Consider the following 22,108-nt stretch of genomic DNA (forward strand, 5'->3'; position numbering starts at 1 on the left):
ACCTCAAACTAGTAGCACAGTGCAGCCTGAATTGATATGTTTTTATAAGAATAACCACTTTACTATGATGGGGAAATGATTTGACGATCAAATTATCCAGACTTTTTTAAAAAAATCATTTGAAAACTCATCTATGTTAGTGCAGATATGAATCAAAACGAAACTGTCGGACTCATAAAAACACAAGGAATCCACTGTATTCTTATTCCATGCACAGAAATGGTGCTTCACAAATCATAAACAACATATACAAAATTGGAACAAATCCATCTTGCCATTCAAAAGTTACAACATTTTAATTACATTTTGTCTCAAATTACATGTAGAGAAAACAGCATGTAAAAGAGTCTCACTAGTACCCCGGTAAACTAGTACCACAGTAGAGCTTGAATTAATGGGGTGGTTTTTTTTTTAACCAGAATAACACTTTAACTATGAAGGGGAAATGATTTGATAATCAAATTATCAGATTTTTTTGATTTAAAAAAAAATTATATGAAAACATTAAAAAAGTCAATTATCTGTGTTTGTGCTGATATGAAAATATTGATCAGAACCAAACTGTCAGACTCATAAAAACCCAACGGATGCACTGATTTCTTATTCCATTGCATAGAAATGATGCTTCAACATCAACAACATTACATAATTATATATACACAAATGGAACAAAACTATCAAGCCATTCAAAAGTTGCAACATTTTAATTACAGTATTTCTGTGCTCAATCCTAACACTGCAGCAAATTTCTGTAAAGCTGAATGTCCCTTTCCATGTACCAACTTGGTCATACGCGGATTATTTAAAATGCAACTTTACCACCCGAAGCGTTGCAAACACCGGGAGAAGAGTAAACAACTGCAGACTTGAATGGACACTCATATGCACTCCAGATGCAGGGCCTGTGCAAATCCTTGGGCTGATGCATCACCTTCTTTCATAATCAGACTGCTATCAGACAAGCATTCAGTACAGGATATAAACCTTTCAGCAATAGATTGAGCTGATCAATGTTGACAAAAGCCCAACACATGTCAGCGGAGTGACGTTGCACAGTACCAGTATCCATATCTGCTTGTGATGGGTCAGAAGATGGCAAAGTATCTGTATCTTCTTATGGTTGGTCAGAAGATGGCAAAGCTGATGTTTCTGCTGTGGAAGAGGGTAGTTCCGGTTTAGCAAACTTTTCCATCAGGTCAATCTTTCTCCTCGCTGCCACCACAGGAGGACTGGCTCTCCCCTTGCTCCAACCTAATAAATACACAAACACTGATTTAATATTTGATACAACTGTCCATGGTTTTTGTTTGTAATAAGCTGCAAATTTTAAGACTCAATATAAACGTCAACAAGTGCTTGTACTTTATTTTGCAAATGACCATGTTACATGGGGTGTACCTCAACTTTTTGGCTAGGCTGGTAAATCAGAAATCCCAATCAGCCCCCAACCACTGAACCAGGCGGGTTTTCTTACAACCACCTCAGCGGCTCGTACCCACATATGTCGGTTGACGAACACACACACACACACACACACACACACAAAAGACATTCATTAATTGGCCCCTATCACAAAATGTACATGTCAAGTTTACTATGGGATTTGAGTAACCACACAATCACATACACACAGGAACTAATACTGAAACTAGCTGAATTATTTTCTTTCTTTCTTTCTTTTCTTTTCTTTCAAAATTAATTTATTTCATCACACTTGCTATGTATTTGCTTGTTTCTTGTCTGTTGTCTGTTTTGTGTGTGTGTGTGTGTGTTCTGTGTGTGTGTATACATTTTCAGATTTCCTAAACCTAGCACTGTTTGCAGGTGATCTTTATGCTTTTGATTCATGAGTTGCATCCCCAGTCCTTTAGTTTAACTCTTTTTTTTTCTTTGGTGAAGTAAATTGGATCTATTTTTTTTATTCCTTAGTTAATGGAAAAGATTTGACAACAATATTGCTGTCAATGATAGGTTGGTCAGCCATGCTGGTGTAAACCAATCCTTTAGAATTAGAGAACGCTCTCTAGTAGGGTACTTATTTTCCTACGGTCAATGACCAGAAACAGAAACTGTGTCAGTCGTACATCGCTCAGATGCTGCTTCTCAGTTTGACCCCAGACAAAGAATACTGATGACATGTTACACCATAGTAAGCTCTCAAGGACTGGCCAGCGAAGAACAATAAAATAGGGGTTGTGAAGACGATATCACAGAGATGATCGAGGGAGGGAGGGGGGGGGGGGGGGGGGGTGTGCGGCGGCGGCATGGTCAGTAAATTGGATCAAGAAACCCGCAAAATACTTCAGACACAAACTGTTTATCATTTACCTGCAAACCCTAACACATTCTTACAACAACAACAACATAACGATGTGCAATAAATCACGTTGTCAAACAAACAAGATCGAAAAGAGAAAGAAGCAAAACCCACCTCGTCGAGTCAAGAATCTTAGAATGTCGTCTGCTCAAATACGATCATGTTGGTTCATTTCGGAGTGTTGTTACTTCCTTCTACTGTTCGCTGCTGCTGGTTCATCTTTCTCTGATATTTCTTGCCACTATGCCGAACATTTCCAATGTTAGGGTTGTTCTCCGCAGCTCAAAACTTTGAAAAATGCTGCTGAATCGGTGAAAACGTCATGGATTTGTTGACACCGGGGGACTGATAAGTTGTCTACTGCGCTTGCGCCAAATGCCTTTGACCTACATATATTTGCATATATTAATTCCGGGGTTTCGGTTGGAACGGATTCTCTCTCTTTGTGCCTATGTCAACGGAAATTCCCCAACGGTGATGACGTCATCTTGAAGAACGGAAATTTCCACACAGTTTGAACAGCGAAGGGTCATGTCATGTGCGCACATTTACCAGCACGGAGTATCCAAAGTTGACCATTTTTTCGATTTTTTTGATAAAACACAGACAAAAACAACAAAACATCGGTTTGAAAATGGTTTTATTTACATGAATACATGTCTAAAATGACAAAAGCAGATTATTGAATGCATTCCAGGATGTTCAAAGGTGTGAAAAATGCAACAACCCCAAAAAGGTGTATGAGACCAAAAATAACTCATTTTGCCTACCCGGTCTGCCCTTAATGACCCTGTTTTCGCAGACTTCTTGTTCATAACATCTGTAAATTCACTCCCATTTTAAGACTCCCTCTTTTTAAGACCTGATTTTCTTACATTTTTTAAGGTGGTAAAAGGGGGGTTCCACTGTACATTGGGATGAAATTCAGCGTTATAAATGATAGGGACATCAAGGCTTTGGATTTGTGTTCAGTATTCAGTGGTTTAGTCTCTGTCTGTGGAAAACATGTCATGTGGCCCAAATTTCAAATCCAGCTGTTACTGTTGCACAAGCACAGACCTGTTTACACTACACATTGAGCGTAGTAAACTACGATTTTGGTCCCCAAACTACGCAACTACGCATGTTTGTCTTATACTACGCAAACGTTTCGTTTCGACTACACATTTTGACATTTTGAATACGCAAAAATGCGAGCGAGTTCCGATCCATAATTTGTACTAACCGGTTGTGTACTGCGTGCAAAACATGCCCGGCGCCCGCGAGAGTAGCGTAGTCAGTTGGTCTTGCTGCTGTTATTACAACTATCGCGGGCGTTTCAGCACATACTTTTCTGAACGCGGTCACTTCCTAGCTCATTCTTTCTGGAGGGAAAAAAATGGCTACAGCGACGAACACGGATTCAGAAGACTTTGGCGATCAACCGCCACGGAGCAAAAAAAAAGAAGCTTGGTCAAACTCCCAGCAAGGCTTTTCTGCCAAAGTACTATGAGGAGCATCCATGCCCAGTTTCGTGGAGAAAAGGGAAGCATTTTGCCCACTGCACTGTGTGCAACACGGCTTTTGCAGAGAAGCACAGTGGGCTTTACGACCGTGTAACCGCCACAAGAAAAGCACTTCTCATGAGGAATTCGAGAAATCCCGACCAAAGCAGAGGAAAAATTGGACTGTTTTGTGAAGAAACCCGTGCCAGGGAAAGAAGACCAAGACAAGCTCACTTTTGAGAGATCGGTAACCAGAGCAGAGGCAATGACCTGCCATATTATTATTATTGCCGACGCAAACCTGTTCTGTTTATATGCAAATTTGCCTTCATGTTGATACACATACTCCCAGTCCCTACTTTTTGTGACTTGATGTTCTCAGATTGTCACAGGTCTTGAATAGGGGGTCCCACTGTATATGAACTGCATACCCCTCAACATAGCTTTTTTTTTAACAAATGCATGGGTGAAACTGGTCAAATAAAGAATTCCTTATTTTGAAAATCTGTAAAAAAAATTTAAAAATTTTTTTTTTTTTTCGCCGGCGATCCGATCTGTATTTTCTCTAACACAGTGACCGGACATCGCTGAATCTTTGTTTCCCTGAGCGCGCGAATTATTGGACTACAGCTTGGCATTTGTTATCATTGTTTACTGTGCAAATTTGTGTGTTTGAGATACCAGGAAAGGCCTACTTTTACCCTTAAAAAGCCTGATTTTTCGTTTTCTTCCGGGGGGCTTCGCCCCCCTGGGCCCCCTAAGAGGGCGTTGCCCCTACACCCCACCAGGGCGTGGGTGGCCCCTGGACCCGGCCTCATGTTCCTTATTTTTAATTCTGATCAGTTTCACCCATGCAAATGTTCCAAACTAGTTAATAATTTTTTTCTTAACAAATAAACTTAATGCTTGGCTTGTATTTTTGTGGGGAGTATTGTTCACATTGTAATAGTTTTGTTTGGAGTGTTGAGTGTTTGTTTTAGTACGGTATAAGTAACTTCTGTTTTGCGGTTTGGGTTGATCAAATTGAAATACTACACATTCACCTGCCAAACTACACATTTGCCTTATTTTCACACCCAAAACTACACATGGTACATTTCAGGGGTAGGCAGGTCTGCAAGCAGGTTATTGTACTGCACATCTTTTGGAGCAGAGAGGGTACCAAAAAGTCATGTAAACTGTGCAGTAACTGCACTTTACAATCAGGTAGTGGGCACTTCAGGGCAGACCTACCCCCCGCGGGTTAGGGGGAAGAATTTACCCGATGCTCCCCAGCATGTCGTAAGAGGCGACTAACGGATTCTGTTTCTCCTTTTACCCTTGTTCTTGTATAGAATATAGTCCATTTTTGTAAAGATTTTAGTCAAGCAGTATGTAAGAAATGTTAAGTCCTTTGTGCTGGAAACTTGCATTCTCCCAGTATTGTACTACGTTGCAAGCCCCTGGAGCAAATTTTTGATTAGTGCTTTTGTGAACAAGAAACAAATTGACAAGTGGCTCTATCCCATCTCCCCCCTTTCCCCGTCGCGATATAACCTTGAATGGTTGAAAACGACGTTAAACACCAATTAAATTACATATTCTTACTCCGAATCACATATATAGCATTGACACAGTCTAGGATGCTAAATATGTGATTCGGGTAAGTATATTAATCAAATGAAAATTTACTTATAAAATTTTCGAATAAAGAAAGAAAGAAAGGGCAGACCTGTTTACCCTTACTATTTGGGAGTAATATATTACTATTTTTCAAGATTTTTGGGAAAAAATACTCCATTTGAGTCCTTGCTACGATTTTCAAATGTGCTTCAAATTAAATTTGTGTTGCTAATGTTGGCGTTTACGTTTGTTACTACTGGGTTACTATTTGGGTCATCAGATTACTATTTTTTTACTTGACCATTACTCTTGTCAAGTGTTGGGGGTAAACAGGTCTGCCAGGGAGACATGTATGAGTGTAAAAAATACTGTACTCTCGTGTGAACGAAGGATACTAAATGAATATACCCAAATACATACCCAAAGTCAATTTTTAATAGCTCCTTCTGCAAAATTCTTCTAAGAATATATTGCAGATATAAAAATGATAAAAAAAAAGCAGCTTCGAGAACTACACCTGCTTTGTTTTGATGGCAGGTGGAGGGTTAATGGCTGCTACAGTAACATTGAAATCGCTTCTTCTTTGTAGGTTCCCTGTCTTAGGAACCCTGCTGGCGAAAGATTTCAGATATTTTATTTTTTTAATTTTATGTGAAAGTTGCTGTAACATTATTGAATTGTAATGTCAACAGCACACTCCCCTCATAGTCCGTCCTAAACTCTTTTTGATTGCTTCCTTCTTTCATTTCTTGCTTCCTTCCTTCCTTCGTCCTTTTTACATTTAGTCAAGTTTTGACTAAATGTTTTAACATAGAGGGGGAATCGAGACGAGGGTCGTGGTGTGTGTGTGTGTGGCTGTCTGTCTGTCTGTCTGTCTGTCTGTCTGTCTGTCTGTCTGTGCGTGTGTGTGTGTAGAGCGATTCAGACTAAACTACTGGACCGATCTTTATGAAATTTGACATGAGAGTTCCTGGGAATGATATCCCCGGCCTTTTTTTTTATTTTTTCGATAAATGTCTGATGACGTCATATCCGGGTTTTTGTAAAAGTTGAGGCGGCACTGTCACACCCTCATTTTTCAATCAAATTGATTGAAATTTTGGCCAAGCAATCTTCGACAAAGGCCGGACTTTGGTATTGCATTTCAGCTTGGTGGCTTAAAAACTAATGAATGAATTTGGTCATTAAAAATCGGAAACTTGTCATTAAAATAAAAAAATTTTTTTAAACGATCCAAAAACAATTTCATCTTATTCTTCGTCATTTTCTGATTCCAAAAACATATACATATGTTATATTTGGATTACAAATAAGCTCTGAAAATTAAAAATATGAAAATTATGATTAAATTACATCCTTTACCCAACTCACAAATAGCAATTAACTCTAGTTCAGTGCTGGTAACGCTGTACGCGTCCCCTTGGTAACAAGGAAGGCGCCTCTAAAAAAAGAGTGACAGAGACCCGTAAGGGTGTCAAAGCCAGCCCGGAAACGAGGCCCCTTCCGTATGCGTGCGCATAAGCCGCCAACTTATCATTCTCAACTCAGCGCCCAACAGGACTGGTCGCTTTACTGTACGCTCCGACTGTTTTCAGTCTTGTTGCTTGGTCTTCTGACTTTGGCTTCTACCCTTTGGTCTGCCGCCTAGCTGGGTCCGCATCCTTGCCGTTATTGGGTGAGAGATTTCTTGTTTTTGTGAACTATTACCTCAGGGACATCTCCTCTCTGCGTCAGGATGGCAGTTTTGCGCTACCTGCCATGGTAGCCGCAGGACAAGTCATTCTTCATTGAATTTTGGTAAGTCCCGCCACCTATAGTAGCAATCTGCTATTTGTGAGTTGGGTAAAGGATGTAATTTAATTTCAAATTTTAGAAATAAATTTTCATTTAATTAATACTTACCCAACTCACAACGTTTATTCCCTCCCACCTCCCCGCTGTGGTTGGTACTGGGGTCTAAAAAAGAGTGAGTTGGGCTTCGTTTCGAATGATAAGTTGGCGGCTTATGCGCACGCATACGGAAGGGGCCTCGTTTCCGGGCTGGCTTTGACACCCTTACGGGTCTCTGTCACTCTTTTTTTAGAGGCGCCTTCCTTGTTACCAAGGGGACGCGTACAGCGTTACCAGCACTGAACTAGAGTTAATTGCTATTTGTGAGTTGGGTAAGTATTAATTAAATGAAAATTTATTTCTAAAATTTGAAATTAAAATTAATTTTCCGAAATCGATTTAAAAACAATTTCATCTTATTCCTTGTCGGTCCCTGAATCCAAAAACATATAGATATGACATGTTTGGATTAAAAACAAACTCGGTAAGCTAAAAAGAATAGACATACAGAAAAGCATGTAATCCTGCTCAGCGCGACCACTACCGCACTCTGCATGGCTTGTCGATTTCACTGCCTTTGCAACGAGCGGTGGACTGACGAAACTACGAGTATGTGGTCTTGGTGAAAAAAGCAGTGCGTTCAGTTTCATTCTGTGAGTTCGACAGCTTGACTAAATGTTGTTACTTCGCCTTACGCGACTGGTTTTGTTTTGTTCTTTCTTTCGTTCTTTCTGTCTTGTTTTTTCGTTCATTCTTCTTTCCTTTTTTCTTCCCTTCCTTTCGTCATTCCTTCTTTTTTGTTCAACATGAGGGTTAACAAATGTCTGTCTTTCCCAGGTCCCTGGTAACGCTGATCAGTATTCCGGTGGAGTCCGAAACGCTGCATGCCTTGCTGCGTCTCACGCTCCGCCTGACGAGAGAACACAGCAACGCCGTGCATTTCGCTCGTCTGGGAGGCCCTCGTATGCTCCTCAACTTGACGCAATCGGTATCCTTCCCAGGGTTCCTCTCTCTGGCCACACTGCTCTTCAGGCATGTGCTAGACGAGCCCAACGCCTTGCGACACTGCATGGAGAAGGTAGGAAGTTTGTGTGTGTTTGTGTTCTTTTTCATGGCAGTTTTATGTATCACTAAAGATTCTAAGCCTTTCGTGTGTGTTTGTGTGTGTCTGTGTTCTTCATGCCAGTTTTATGTATCACTGAAGATTCTAAGCCTTTCGGGAAAAAAGGGTGCTAAATCATAAAATTTTGAAAACAAGGATGCCAAGAGCAGTGGTAGAAGAAAATTCTCTCTGAAGATTTGAAGTAATACACTAGTGTCAGTATTTGTTGACATTTTGATTGTGTTTTCAATAAATGTCTTTGACGTCATATACTTCTTTTTAAGAAGTTGAGGCAGCACTGTCATGGCCTCATTTTTCAATCAAGTTGATTGAAATTTTATAAGTTGATTGTGTTTTGTAGTCTTGACAAGCCAGGTAGTAAACTGTAAATGGTGTTTGATTTTCTTCAGGTGATGCGCAATGCCTGTGCTGGAATAGGGTCTGGTGCGAGCGGTGTCAGTAACGGCAGCGTGGGTTCCAAGGAGATGCACTACGTGCTACGCGTCCTGGGGCCAGCCGCCTGCCGGTGTCCAAGAGTCTTTGTCAACGTCGCCAGAGATTCTCTGCAAATCGCTTTGCCACCGCAGAGCAAGATTCTCAGAGGTAGGGGACATTGGCAAATTCAGCTGTGGTGTTTTTTCTGTCTCTCTGTCTGTGTTTCCTTGGTTCTTTAATTCATTGATTGTTTCAGGCTCCTGTTTTTAGTTATGCAAATTTTTCAGTGTGTAACAGAGAAGTTACTGGAACTGAACCATCATTATGTCAACATTGTCTGTCTTTTTCTCTGCTGTTGGTATGGCATATTATAAAGTAAAAGTTAGATAGAAAGAAAAAGAAAAGGCAGCTTTGAGAACTACACCTGCTCTGTTTGGTGGCAGGTGGAGGGTTATTAGCTGCCAAAGCAAAGCTGAAATCTCTTCTTATTTGTAGGTTTTCTTTCTCAGGAACCCTGCTGGCTAAAGATTTCTAACATTCTTCTCTTTATGAAAAACATATTCATCCAAAAGAAAGCCATGAAAGAAACATAGGGTAATGCAAATCTTTCCCTCTATTCATACAAAGATGATGCATCATAAATTAGAAATCTTCTAACTGCTTCTTCTAAGAATATGTTATAGTACATTGTAGATAAAAGATTGATAAGTAAAGAGCAGCTTTGAGAACTACTCCTGCTCTGTTTGATGGCAGGTGGAGGGTTATTAGCTGCTTAAGCAAAGCTGAAATCTCTTCTTATTAGTAGGTTTTCTTTTTCAGGAACCCTGCTAGCCAAAGATTTCAAACATTCTTCTCTTTATAAAAAGCAGATATTAAAGGCACAGTAAGCCTCCCGTAAACCATCACAGATACTGTCAGGCTTTTACACACAGTACAAACACCCTTCCATTTGAACGCTCACCAAACGGGAACATCCTAGGTGCCCTACGTAAAGAGCGAGCAATTTTTAAAGAATTTATTTTTGCGTGGTTTATCTTACCCCTGAGCCATCGTGAACCCGTGTGATCCAGTTTCCCTTTTTCACAATGCAGTCGTCAGTTTGTAATTAGAATGCGGCTCGCTGTGAGCTTATCTGCAATAGCACGTTATTATGTACCTCTGACTTTTCACGAAACAAACGAATGTGGTTCATAAGAACTCTAGCGATGGCGTTTGACTGCCTATAAACCGCCGTCTGCTACGAAAACCACGACCTTGCGTGACCCTGCTTCCGGGCTTTTCTTTTTTCAAACTTTCAAAACTTCGAATTGTACTGATCTTGTCTTGATGAAAAAAGAATTCTTTTATGATTTAAGAATGTTTGTGTAACAAGCTGTCAATTTATTATTTAGATTTTAAAAGTTAGGTCTAGCGCCAAAACACACCACGGTCCGATTCATTCTGATAATCATCGCTCCACGGCTATCGCCAGTTAAAGGGAAGTAACTCATTTTTGACCTGAGTTCAGGATGGGTCCGATTGAGATGGTCTCAATCCGAAAAATTAATTCTTTGAAAATTGCTCGCTCTTTACGTAGGGCACCTAGGATGTTCCCGTTCGGTGAGCGTTCAAATGGAAGGGTGTTTGTACTGTGTGTAAAAGCCTGTGCCTTTAAGGGGAGGTGGGCCAGTGCACTACCTTTTTTTTAATTTTGAATGTTTTATTGTGTCTGAATGTTATTTTATGAAAGAAATGAACAAATGATGACAAAGAATAGTCACTTTTTGTATTTTCGGTTGCTGGTTTTTGTTTTACGCGACAAAAACAGTCAAAATACAGACAAAAGTGGAGTACAGGAGATACACGGATTTTCATCAGATGTGATTGTCACACTTCTAATTATTGTTTTATTTTATCCTTCTGGGTATGCTCTAGGGGATTACGAAGCAGATCTTGTTTATTATATTTATATTTGGAGTTAGGAACACTTCTTTGTTACAACTGTCAAACTTTAGGGTAACGCTTGCGAAATTATTTTTTGAAATAATCTGGATATGACTATAATAAAATTTCAGCAAAATCCCTTCGTAATCCCCCAGAATGTTGTATTCTGCACAAACTACAAAAGAAAATATTGCTCTAGCTAAATTACAGCCAGAGAAATCGCGTAACCCAAGACGTAACCGTAGGCAAAATGGCTGAACTGAGAAAAACGACATTGAAGATTGAACACCACAGAAACACTATTGAAACAGACACACAAGGACAAAACTGTGTTATGAATGAACAGCTTAGTTTATTTGAATTGCAAACTACTTAGCCTTTAGCACGCCAGCAGAGAATTTATGCGTCCATCCCTTCTTTCCCTCTGTCAACCAGCATGGGGATACTGCCCCAGCGCTAAACGTGTATCAATGACCCGATTCTCGTTTGTAATTTGCATGCGAGAATAACTGTATTTTTAACGGTAACTTACTTGAGACAGAACGAGACTTATTTCCTTCCGTTATCTCGTCGATTTGTTGGTTTCCTCGAAGTTTTCTACTTTTGTTTTTACATCGATACATGTACAGTACTTTGGTGCTTCGACAAGCAAGATGGAGGATGATGGGTTTGAAACTTTCGTTTGATTGTTTTTTGACAACAAATCGTACGTGGAATCTGAACGATTTACTGAGGAAGCTCTTCGCAATGAACTGTGTATCGCGGCGAAGAAAATGACACAGTTCGTCAAGACAGTGACGGAATTTACGAAAGTGCAGATTGATACAAACAGTTGCTGATCCAGTTTCGTTCGGGAAATGGCAGGCCCAGCAAACATTACCGATAATCTGACTGATGTTGGATACTTTCTCCTGTTTTTGTTTTTTTTGCGTAGCAAATAACTTGCTTGTCGAGGAGATACTGCACAGAAACTGACTCAAATTCAGCGCAAAGCAAGCCAGTGCCGAGACGTAAAAAGTGTGCTGCATGGCGTGTTCGAAAATGGCGACCTGTGGATCTGCGTGGAGATCAAAGCTTTCCTCTGTATCGGAAACACCGACAGAATCCAAACTTTGGCCTAGTACCAGCGGAACTACTTCTTGTTGCTAACCGAACTAATAAAGACATTGTCCTCTTTCTTATTTCGAGCCATTGTTATCGTATCAAAGGTTGTTTCTCAAGGAAAAATTCGCTTTCGGTTGTCACCGATCGTTTGATGTGTAACCAGGATGATGTAAAACCGAGTGAACTTCGGGTGTTCCCGTCATGGCCGAGAGTCTCTTCGGTAGTTTCCGTAGGCAAAATTCGTAAGCTGAGCATGCGCACTCACAAAGTAAACTGGTTCCCGATTTCGGTTTATGAAACGAACCAATGGATGTCGAGTACCTTCCAAATAAGGATATTTCCGTTCGATTACGATTGCTGCCTTTGCAACGGACAAGTGGCTGAGTGAATGGAACATTCATCAAAACACTGATGTCATGTTATAGGTCAAGAGCTGCTGCGCAGTTTCGTATGTCGTGAATGCACTGTTTTGCTGAGGACAAAGCCGTAACTAGCCTTTGAAATGAGACAATTTTTGGCGGGGGAATATCGACTACAGAAGACAATCAATGCCACACATGTTCACATTTTGTCTTTATTGACAGATAAATAGGACACTTTTGACAAAAACACCGACACACATGGATGATAGGTATGTTATGGAAACATAATCTGCTAAAATACCCAAAACAGTGTTTTGAACGATTTGGTCAATTTTGCACTGGCCCACCTGCCCTTAATCCAAAAGAAAGTTATCAAAGAACCTTACAGTAATGCAATTCTTTCTTTCTATAGTACATTGCAGATAAAAGAATAAGAAAAGAGCAGCTTTGAGAACTACACCTGCTCTGTTTGATGGCAGGTGGAGGGTTATTAGCTGCTAAAGCAAAGCTGAAATCTCTTCTTATTAGTAGGTTTTCTTTCTCAGGAACCCTGCTGGCCAAAGATTTCAAACATTCTTCTCTTTGTAAAAAGCAGGTATTAATTCTAAAGAAGAAAGTCATGAAATAAACTCACGTATTCTTTCTTTCTACTTATACAAAGATGTGAGTTACACTGGACCAAATGCTTCACAAATGATGCATCTTTAAATTGTTGCTTCTGAAAATATATTACAGTATAGTACATTACAGATAAGAGAATAATAAGATCGGACAATAAAGTTATGAAAATGAAATAAGAAAAGAGCAGCTTCGAGAACTACACCTGCTCTGTCTGATGGCAGGTGGAGGGTTAATGGCTGCTACAGTAACATTGAAATCTCTCCTTGTTTGTAGGTTCTGTGTCTAAGGAACCCTGCTGGCCAAAGACTTCAAACATTTTTTTTATGAAAAGCAGATATGAATCAAAAAGAAAGTTATAAAAGAAACTTAACAGTACTGCAATTCTTTCTTTCTATTCATACAAAGATGATGTGAGCTAAACTAGTGGACAAAATGCGTTGCAGTTTATAAATCGTAAATTGCAGATAAAAGAACGATAAGAAAAGAGCAGCTTTGAGAACTACGCCTGCTCTGTTTGATGGCAGGTGGAGGGTTATTAGCTGCTATAGCAATGCTGAAATCTCACCATATTTGTAGGTTTTCTTTCTCAGGAACCCTGCTGGCCAAAGATTTCAAACATTCTTCTGTTTATAAAAAGCAGATATTAATCCAAAAGAAAGTTATGAAAGAACCTTACAGAACTGCGATTCTTTCTTTCTATTCATACAAAGATGATGTGAGCTAAACTAGTGGACAAAATGCGTTGCAGTTTATAAATCGTAAATTGCAGATAAAAGAATGATAAGAAAAGAGCAGCTTTGAGAACTACGCCTGCTCTGTTTGATGGCAGGTGGAGGGTTATTAGCTGCTATAGCAATGCTGAAATCTCACCATATTTGTAGGTTTTCTTTCTCAGGAACCCTCCTGGCCAAAGATTTCAAACATTCTACTCTTTATGAAAAGCAGGTATTAATCCAAAAGAAAGTCATGAAAAAAACTAACAGATTCTTTATTTCTATTCAAACAAAGATTATGAGAGTTACACTGGACCAAATGCTTCACAAATTATGAATCTTCTAACTGCAACTTCTAAGAATATGTTATGGTACATTGTAGTGCAGCTTCGAGAACTACACCTGCTCTGTCTAGTGGCAGGTGGAGGGTTAATGGCTGCTACATTAACATTGAAATCTCTCCTTTGTAGGTTCTTTGTCTTAGGAGCTCTGCTGGTGAAAGATTTCAGACATTGTTATCTCTCTGAAAAATCAAGCATATATATATCCAAGAGAAAGCCACGAAAGATTGATACAGTAACGCAGTGCTTTCAGGAAGAGCAAAACTCACAAACAAAAGAAGCATAGGAGGTCGGGCAGCACTGGACGCATGTTCAAATCCAGGCTGGGACAGACACAAGTCCTCGCGCCCCCTAATTGGCGTACAGGCGCGTCCCCCGGGTGGTGGATGGGGGAGCCTTCTCTACTAACTTCTGAGAGAAGGTCGCATCACTCTCGATGCCGTGAACCTAATTAGGATCTTTTTCTTGTTTCTTCTCTATTTCTGCCTCCCCAAAGTCCTTTTACTTTCCTTTTCTCACCCATAAAATTCTTCACTTTTTACCCTTGTTAAGTGGTTCTTGTATAGAATATAGTCAATGTTTGTAAAGATTTTAGTCAAGCAGTATGTAAGAAATGTTTAGTCCTTTGTACTGGAAACTTGCATTCTCCCAGTAAGGTCATATATTGTACTACGTTGCAAGCCCCTGGAGCAATTTTTTGAGTCACTTGAGAAAAAGTGACTATGTAATCGGTCAGTGTTAGTCTGTCCGGCCGGCCGTCCGGCCGGCCGTAGACACCACCTTAACGTTGGACTTTTCTCGGAAACTATCAAAGCGATCGGGCTCATATTTTGTTTAGTCGTGACCTCCAATGACCTCTACACTTTAACGATGGTTTCGTTGACCTTTGACCTTTTTCAAGGTCACAGGTCAGCGTCAAAGGAAAAATTAGACATTTTATATCTTTGACAAAGTTCATCGGATGTGATTGAAACTTTGTAGGATTATTCTTTACATCAAAGTATTTACATCTGTAGCCTTTTACGAACGTTATCAGAAAAACAAGGGAGATAACTAGCCTTTTCTGTTCGGCAACACACAACTTAACGTTGGGCTTTTCTCGGAAACTATAAAAGTGACCGGGCTCAAATTTTATGTGAACGTGACTCATTGTGTTGTGAATAGCAATTTCTTCCTGTCCATCTGATGCCTCATATAATATTCAGAACTGCGAAAGTGACTCGATCGAGCGTTTGCTCTTCTTGTTGATTGGTGCTTTTGTGAACAAGAAACAATTAACAAGTGGCTCTATCCCATCTCCTCCCTTTCCCCTATCCCATCTCCCCCCTTTCCCCGTCGCGATATAACCTTCGTGGTTGAAAACGACGTTAAACACCAAATAAAGAAAGAAAGACAGACACGAGTCAACTTTATATGCAGACTTGGAGACTGCAGGGGTGGGATTTCTTCTGTCCCTGACGGAAATCCCAGGAAGAATTTTGGCAATTTTTAAAAAAAATTTATAATACCTTTTTTTGTTAATCCTTGGCAGTTGCTGTTTACACTCCGTTCTATGAACAGGTCAACTACCTTTCACCATTACCTTGAGTGACATGTAGGGACATGTCATCCTGGCGAATGTGGCATCTTAGTTGCTATCTATTTGAAAACCCTGCTCACCCACAACTTTATATACCCCTCTTACATGGATTCAGAGACCTTCAGTGGTGTGGTAGAAAAAATGTGCATTCCTGATCTGTTTGTTTGTTTGTTTGCTTAACGCCCAGCCGACCACGAAGGGCCATATCAGGGCGGTGCTGCTTTGACATATAACGTGCGCCACACACAGACAGAAATCGCAGCTCAGGCTTCATGTCTCACCCAGTCACATTATTCTGACACTGGACCAACCAGTCCTAGCACTAACCCCATAATGCCAGACGCCAGGCGGAGCAGCCACTAGATTGCCAATTTTAAAGTCTTAGGTATGACCCGGCCGGGGTTCGAACCCACGACCTCCCGATCACGAGGCGGACACCTTACCACTAGGCCAACCGTGCCGGTTTCCTGATCTGTGAACCAGTGGTATTTACCTTCTGATACATTGAGTCCTTTATAAAGTTTGCAAGTGAAACACACTTAATTTAAACATATTTCTCTTTTAATTCAAGCTATGATTCAACAATAATTTTAGAATATAACTCCTGAAATGATGAATTGAAAAGCAGCATCAGAAGACTGTGCATAGAATTAGCAAGGGATATAACTCTGGCGGTTTCTGTTTTTGTCTAAACCTTCTTCTTTTATAACCTGAGCAGTTAGCCCTTTTGGTTTAATTGAAACAAACTGACTTGAAATTTGTTTCTCATTTGGTTCAAGCTATGGTTCAACAATCATTTGAGAATATAGCACCTGCAGTGATAAAATCATAAGCTACAAGTAAAAATGTGTAGTACAAGGGAGGTGACTGTTATTGTCTGTGTTTGCTTTGTTTGCATGGCGATTTTCCTTTAATGCAGTAAACATTTGTTTTAAACAAAGACAAAACTAGGTGATAAAATCAAATACCTTCAAGTTTACAAACATTGTTAATTATGTGTATCTCCAATTTTAAGTTTTTGTTTAAGCCTCTTCTAAAACCCTTCTTGAAATTTGTTTACCACTTGTTTTTGTAGACCCCCTAGCAAGAGTGATGCAACCAAACACCTTCAAGTATGGAGGTTCTTGATTTTGTGCATAACCCCCCCCCCCCCCCCCCCCAATAAAAAAAAAAAACCAGAGAAAAACAAAAGTGTGTGCTGTTTTCAGTTTTAAAGCCAGGAGAGGCTCAAATAGCAATTCGTGAAAAAATTCACTTTTAGCTGGTTAGTTACAAATACCTTTAAGTTAACATGATTTTTTACTTCTGAGCATCTCCAATTTTAAGATTTTGTTTAAGCTTATACAGTCCGGAGACATCCTGCTTGCTGGCTCGCGCGCAGAGAAAATGTTCCCTCTTTATCTTCACTCTCGCTTGCTGCAAAATCCCTCTCGCGGAGGTTTTTTTTAGACAGGCCAGGCACTGGTTTTCCCTTGACTGTATACCACTTGTTTTTGTAGACCCCCTAGCAAGAGTGATACAACCAAACATCTTCATCTTGTGCATTCTCCCCCCCCCCCCCCCCCCCCCCCCATTTGTTGTTGTGCTGGGGTCGATAAATCGTAAATTGCAGATAAAAGAATGATAAGAAAAGAGCAGCTTCGAGAACTACACCTGCTCTGTCTGATGGCAGGTGGAGGGTTAATGGCTGCTACATTAACATTGAAATCTCTCCTTGTTTGTAGGTTCTCTTTCTCGGGAACCCTGCTGGTGAACGATTTCAGACATTCCTTTCTCTTAGAAAAAGCAGGCATAAATCCAAGAGAAGGTCTCACAAAATTCCTACAGTAACATAGTGCTTTCAGGAAGAGCAGAACTTGTAAATAAAAGAAGCATAGGAGGTCTGGTAGCTCAGTTTGAAGAGCACTGGACTTGTGAACTTTGCGTCACATGTTTGAATCCAGGCCGGGGCGGACACCAGTCAACTTGATATGCAGACTTGGAAACAATATCTTTGTCCCAGCCCCGTTTCACAACTGTGAAGACCTCGGTCATGCTACCAGAAGTGCAGGTGGCTGATGAAACCTAAAGTTTGTGCTATCCAGATGTACACGTCTGGGCAGCGTGACTCTTGTTGCAGCTAGCGTTTCATTGGGAGGAAGCGGCCCAAATTTCTTAGCCGTGGGATAAAAAAGTAATGAAAACTGAAATGACAGAAAATAAAAATAAAATCTTGATGTTTGCTGTCTCTGTTCAGATGAAGATGAGGTGCGCTACACGGGACCCAACGCTCCGCAGATCTTGAAGTGCTCCAGCCTGAAGATGGTGGACTTGGTGATGCACCCGGCGGTCAAGGACTTCCTCTGTGACCTGCTCAACGCCCTCATCGTCAAGTACAACTGGAAGCAGGAGGAAGGTTGGTTGTGCTCTTTTGTTTTGGATTGGTATCTGTCTGTCAGTGTATTTTCTGTGTTGGTCGAGGTTGAAAGTCATTCATTGATCATCAGTAACTACAGAGGCATTTTGTGTGTGAGTGGCTGGGTTAAGTGTCGGCATGGTTCTCACAGAGATACCTGCTGGTTAAGTGTCTTACTACGCTGAGAGTTAATATCAGAAGGGGCAGTGGTGGGGGCCATAAATGTTATATTAAGGTGTGATTATGATAATGATGTTAAATTGCTTTATCAGATGGTGTTTTGGTCAGATGAAGGGGATATTAGCAGAATGTTTAAGTGACAGAATTATGGATTTTTCAGAGTATTTGAAGAGATGGATTGTTACTAGGATGAGTTGTAACTGGAAACCATTCGCTATTGAAGCAGCTTAGAGAACTACGCCTGGACTGCCCGTGGCAGGTGTATGGTTGATGGCTGCAAGAGCAACTTTGAAATTTTAACTTGTGTGGCAGTTTCTTCTGTTAGAAAACTGCCTGAACAGAAATTTCAAACATTTCAACACTCCTGAATGCTACAAACAGGGGTAAACAGATGGGGATATTTGGGGTATTTCTTCCAGCTAGTGCATACAGAAAGATTTTTTCAGGATTTAGGTTTTCAGTAGCGCAAGACCCATAAATAGCTTCAAGCGCTTTACAATGACTGCCAAAACATTAATTAAATTACATATTCTTACTCCGAATCACATAAAGAGCATTGACGCAGTCTGAATAGCTAAGGTCTGAAAAGGCTACCCGTCTTAAAGTTTAAAAGGGAAGCAACCCAACCACAAAAAAGGTAAACACAGCTATGGCAATGACCATATACCCGGGGAGTTACCTCCCCTGCTGGGTATGTGACGTCACTTCCACTGCTGCACCACGTGGTATACTCATTCGACATCTTTCAGTTCTGACGAGAGGTCGTGTTTCCATAGGCTCTGTGTGCGTTGTTGGAGTTTTCATAACACCCACCGACCACCTACCCGTCTGCTTATCTTCTACCTGGTAGTTGGTGAGCTCTTTCCATTTTATCTTGCTTTTCGTAAGAACTTTTGGCTTGTTATTGATAACTTTCCGTCCTTTTTGGACTTGTGAATTTTCGTCAGTAACTGTTGTTGTTGTGTTGGCCGCCATTTGCATTTTGGCCGACATGGTGTATAACGAGAGTAGACGTGGCAAGGGCGATGTTAAGGGCAAGTTTAAGCCTAAATCATCTTCTTAAGGTTCTAAACCTTTGCTAGTTGTCCTTTCGGACAAAGAGAATAACACTGTCATGTCTGTTACCTTTCTCCCCCCGGGGAACTCGTTGTCGCGAGCGGTATTTCTACTGCTTGCGTCACTTCGGCGGCTTGCTCGTCCTCGTCAGACGGGCAAGCCTCTCTTGTTTCTTCTTTGTTGAGCTCCTTAGTTACAGAGTTTCGCAACTTAGTGCGCGACGTTTTGAAGCGTGCTTCTCCCGAGGAAACCATTTTACATCCGCCGGCAGGGAGCGATGTCCGCTCTTTGACGTCTTTTTCCTTTCCTGTTGCGACGGCTTCCGGTGATACCGGAACTTCTACTACTGCTTCTGCTTCTGCAGGAAGCTTACAAGGTATGTCGAGCTTGTCCTCTGGCTCTCGTGAAGCCAACGGATGGTGTCTGTAGATACGGAGCTCACCTGGCACGGGTCACTCCCGTTTTCCTGCTCAGTTTCGTTCAATACCCATTCAGCGTGAGTTCGATTCTGAGCAAGGGCGGTTTCCTTCGGAAGTCGCGCTTCCGGGTTTTCCCGGAAGCGAAGGTCCTCCTTCCACTCCCATTCAGCGGCAGTGGTTGGAGTTGACCGTGGACTGGCCTCCGGGCAACAGGGCTTCCGGCCCCAGTCATCACGACCAGCGTTTCCACATCAAGGTGTGGCTTCGCCGGCCGTGTTTCCGGCTTAGACCGGATCCGCTTTCTCTCTTCCCGGTACTCCTTCTCGGATGTTCGTGGTTGAGAGTCAGCTTCCTGACTATGGCCAGTTGGGGCATTCTTCTCTTCACTATAGTGTTGGGTCGACACCCCTTCCTGTTCCGGCGGCTGCAAGCTTGTCGTCAGCGCTCCCGTCCCTGCCTTCCGGTATGGTTACGGGACATGACGGTTTTCGGTCTGACGGATTTCCGGTTTCGGCTTATCCTGACCGTCAGCTTGCCTCTGGTTCAGTTGACTTTGGTCAAGGTCATCCCGACTATTCTGACACGCAGTCAGTTGGCTGTTAGGGCAGTCTTCCTTTCACCATTCTGGCGTTGGGTCGGCTTCCCTTTTCAGCGCCGGCGGCACTGTTCTGACCTCTCTTTGTCCTGTTGCGGGCATTGGCGCTTTCAGAGCACGGGCGGTAGCCGCTGGCGCTGCGCTTCCGGTTTACCGGAAGCATAGGTCCTCCTTGGTATTTACACTGTGTGTTCTTCCCTGGAGTTGACCGCTGACTGGCCTATGGGCGTTCGGGCTTCCGGCCCCAGTCATCGCAACCTTCGTTTCCGCATCATGGTGCGGTTTCGTCAGCTGTGTTTCCGGCTCAGTCCGGATTCGCTTTTCCTCTTACGGACACTCCTTCCGGATGTCGGTGATCGAGGATGTGCATCCGCCCTATGGGCTGTTAGGGCAATCTTCCTTTCACCATACTGGTGTTGGGTCGGCTTCCCTTTCAGTGCCGGCGGCACTGTTTTGTTCTCTCCTTTGTCCCGTTGCGGGCATCGGCGTTTTCAGTACAAGGGCGGTAGCCGCTGGCGCTGCGCTTCCGGTTTACCGGAAGCATAAGTCCTCCTTTGTAATTACACTGTGTGTTCTTTCCTGGAGTTGACCGTTGTCTGGCCTACGGGCATTCAGGCTTTCAGCCTCGGCCGTGACAAGTAGTCTCTTCACTGGTTGGGTGTTGCGTCTACTGTCTAGTCAGTTCTGGTGGCTTCGGATTTTACCTCCTCTTTTTCTTACCCTCTTACGGGAGGGGTTGAGACAGGACGGTTTCCGGGTGGACGGGTTTCCGGTTTTCCGGTCATCCCGTTCAGTAGTTTTCCACTGGCAACTGTGACTTCGGTCGTGTCAGTTCTCTTGGCTATTCTGTTATACAGTCTTTAGCCAATGATCAGACATGTTCTGGATTTCCGTCTAAGCTCTTGGCTTCTCGCGAGGTCTTGACGGAGGTTACTTCCACATATTATTTGGAGGTACATCGGCTTCCTCTTTGGTTGCATTCAGCGATGTCGGACTTCCGTTCCGCGAAGGAGGAGTTTTTTCCTACTTCCGGTTCAATAGTCACCTTCAATGTGGGTACCACCTTTCGCAGGTTTTTGGCTCGTCAATCTCCTACCTGAAGTGGTATCCACGGGTTCCGGTTCTGCTACTCGTTATTCACGGGTCAGTTCCGGAACACGCTCAGCCTTGGCTGTCTTCGGCTACACAGGCTTCGGTTTTGGTTTCTTCTTGTTATAAGAAGTTCTCTTCTCTGAAGCTGGGTCGGAACTTGCTGGTGTCTTTGCTCTTCCGCATACACCTTTCTGGTAATGCAGGAACTTAGAGGATTTTGGACGTCAGTTTTTGGAATTTGCCTCTTTTTCAGTCGGAGATGATCGTCAGAGCGCCCTCGCGCTCTTTCCCGGAGTCACTGAACCTTTCACACTTAGCGTGTATCAGGACTCTGATGACATCTCCACTCTGTTAGTCAGCCCTGCTAGGGCGAACGAAGTGCAAAAAGGGGCTGTCCTCCCTTCACCTCATTTTACAGTCAGGTGTCGGAGGGACTCGTTTCTCTCGCATTCTCAGTTCTCTGAGCAGGCTAGGAGAGACATTTGGGCTTTGCTCGGGGTAGAGGGACCTACTTTTCGGACTTTGGTGTTTTTACCAGAAAAGAAGGGTAGATTCAGTGAATAGAGATCAGCAGATCACTGACTTCTCTCTACAAGGGTTAAAGCAGAGCTAGCCTCCTCATGGGAGGCATGCTCAGGCCTCGGGACGTTTTAAGCCGGAGGCCAATAGGCAGTCTCTGCCTGATTCTCGATTGTCGAGAAATAGATCACTTTTGGGCAGGAAGGAGGACAGCCATAGCAGCAAGCCTCTCCCCACAAGGAAGTGCCCCCGATCACACACCCCCCCCCTCCTCCGCCCTTCGCTTGGGCGATGGCGGGGGGGTCTCCTACTTGCAATTTTCATTGGATGGTCTCTGGACACAGCCAATAGTTGTGGGAGTGGTGAGGTCGGGCGACTCCCATCGATCTTATGTGTGCATATTTGCTTATGCTTGAGTCCGATCTTTTAACAGTGATCT

The 22,108-nt window shown here is 42.2% G+C and overlaps 1 protein-coding gene and 1 non-coding gene across 5 annotated transcripts in view; both read left to right on the forward strand.

The window, feature by feature from the left end:
- The window catches only part of LOC138964398 (E3 ubiquitin-protein ligase HUWE1-like), a 177,788-nt gene that overhangs the window by 89,431 nt on the left and 66,249 nt on the right, over positions 1-22,108 (forward strand). For all 4 annotated transcript variants that reach the window (XM_070336336.1, XM_070336339.1, XM_070336338.1 and 1 more), the window contains 3 exons: positions 8,071-8,311; positions 8,746-8,938; positions 17,650-17,808. In XM_070336336.1, the coding sequence (XP_070192437.1) occupies positions 8,071-8,311; positions 8,746-8,938; positions 17,650-17,808 (593 nt within the window). The remainder of the gene's footprint in view (positions 1-8,070; positions 8,312-8,745; positions 8,939-17,649; positions 17,809-22,108) is intronic.
- On the forward strand, positions 13,876-14,008 carry LOC138965751 (small nucleolar RNA SNORA5). The gene has a single exon (XR_011455520.1). It is a non-coding gene; the product is annotated as a small nucleolar RNA SNORA5 (small nucleolar RNA).

This window comes from Littorina saxatilis, linkage group LG4, assembly GCF_037325665.1.
Source record: "Littorina saxatilis isolate snail1 linkage group LG4, US_GU_Lsax_2.0, whole genome shotgun sequence".
Classification (NCBI taxonomy): Eukaryota; Metazoa; Mollusca; class Gastropoda; order Littorinimorpha; family Littorinidae; genus Littorina; species Littorina saxatilis.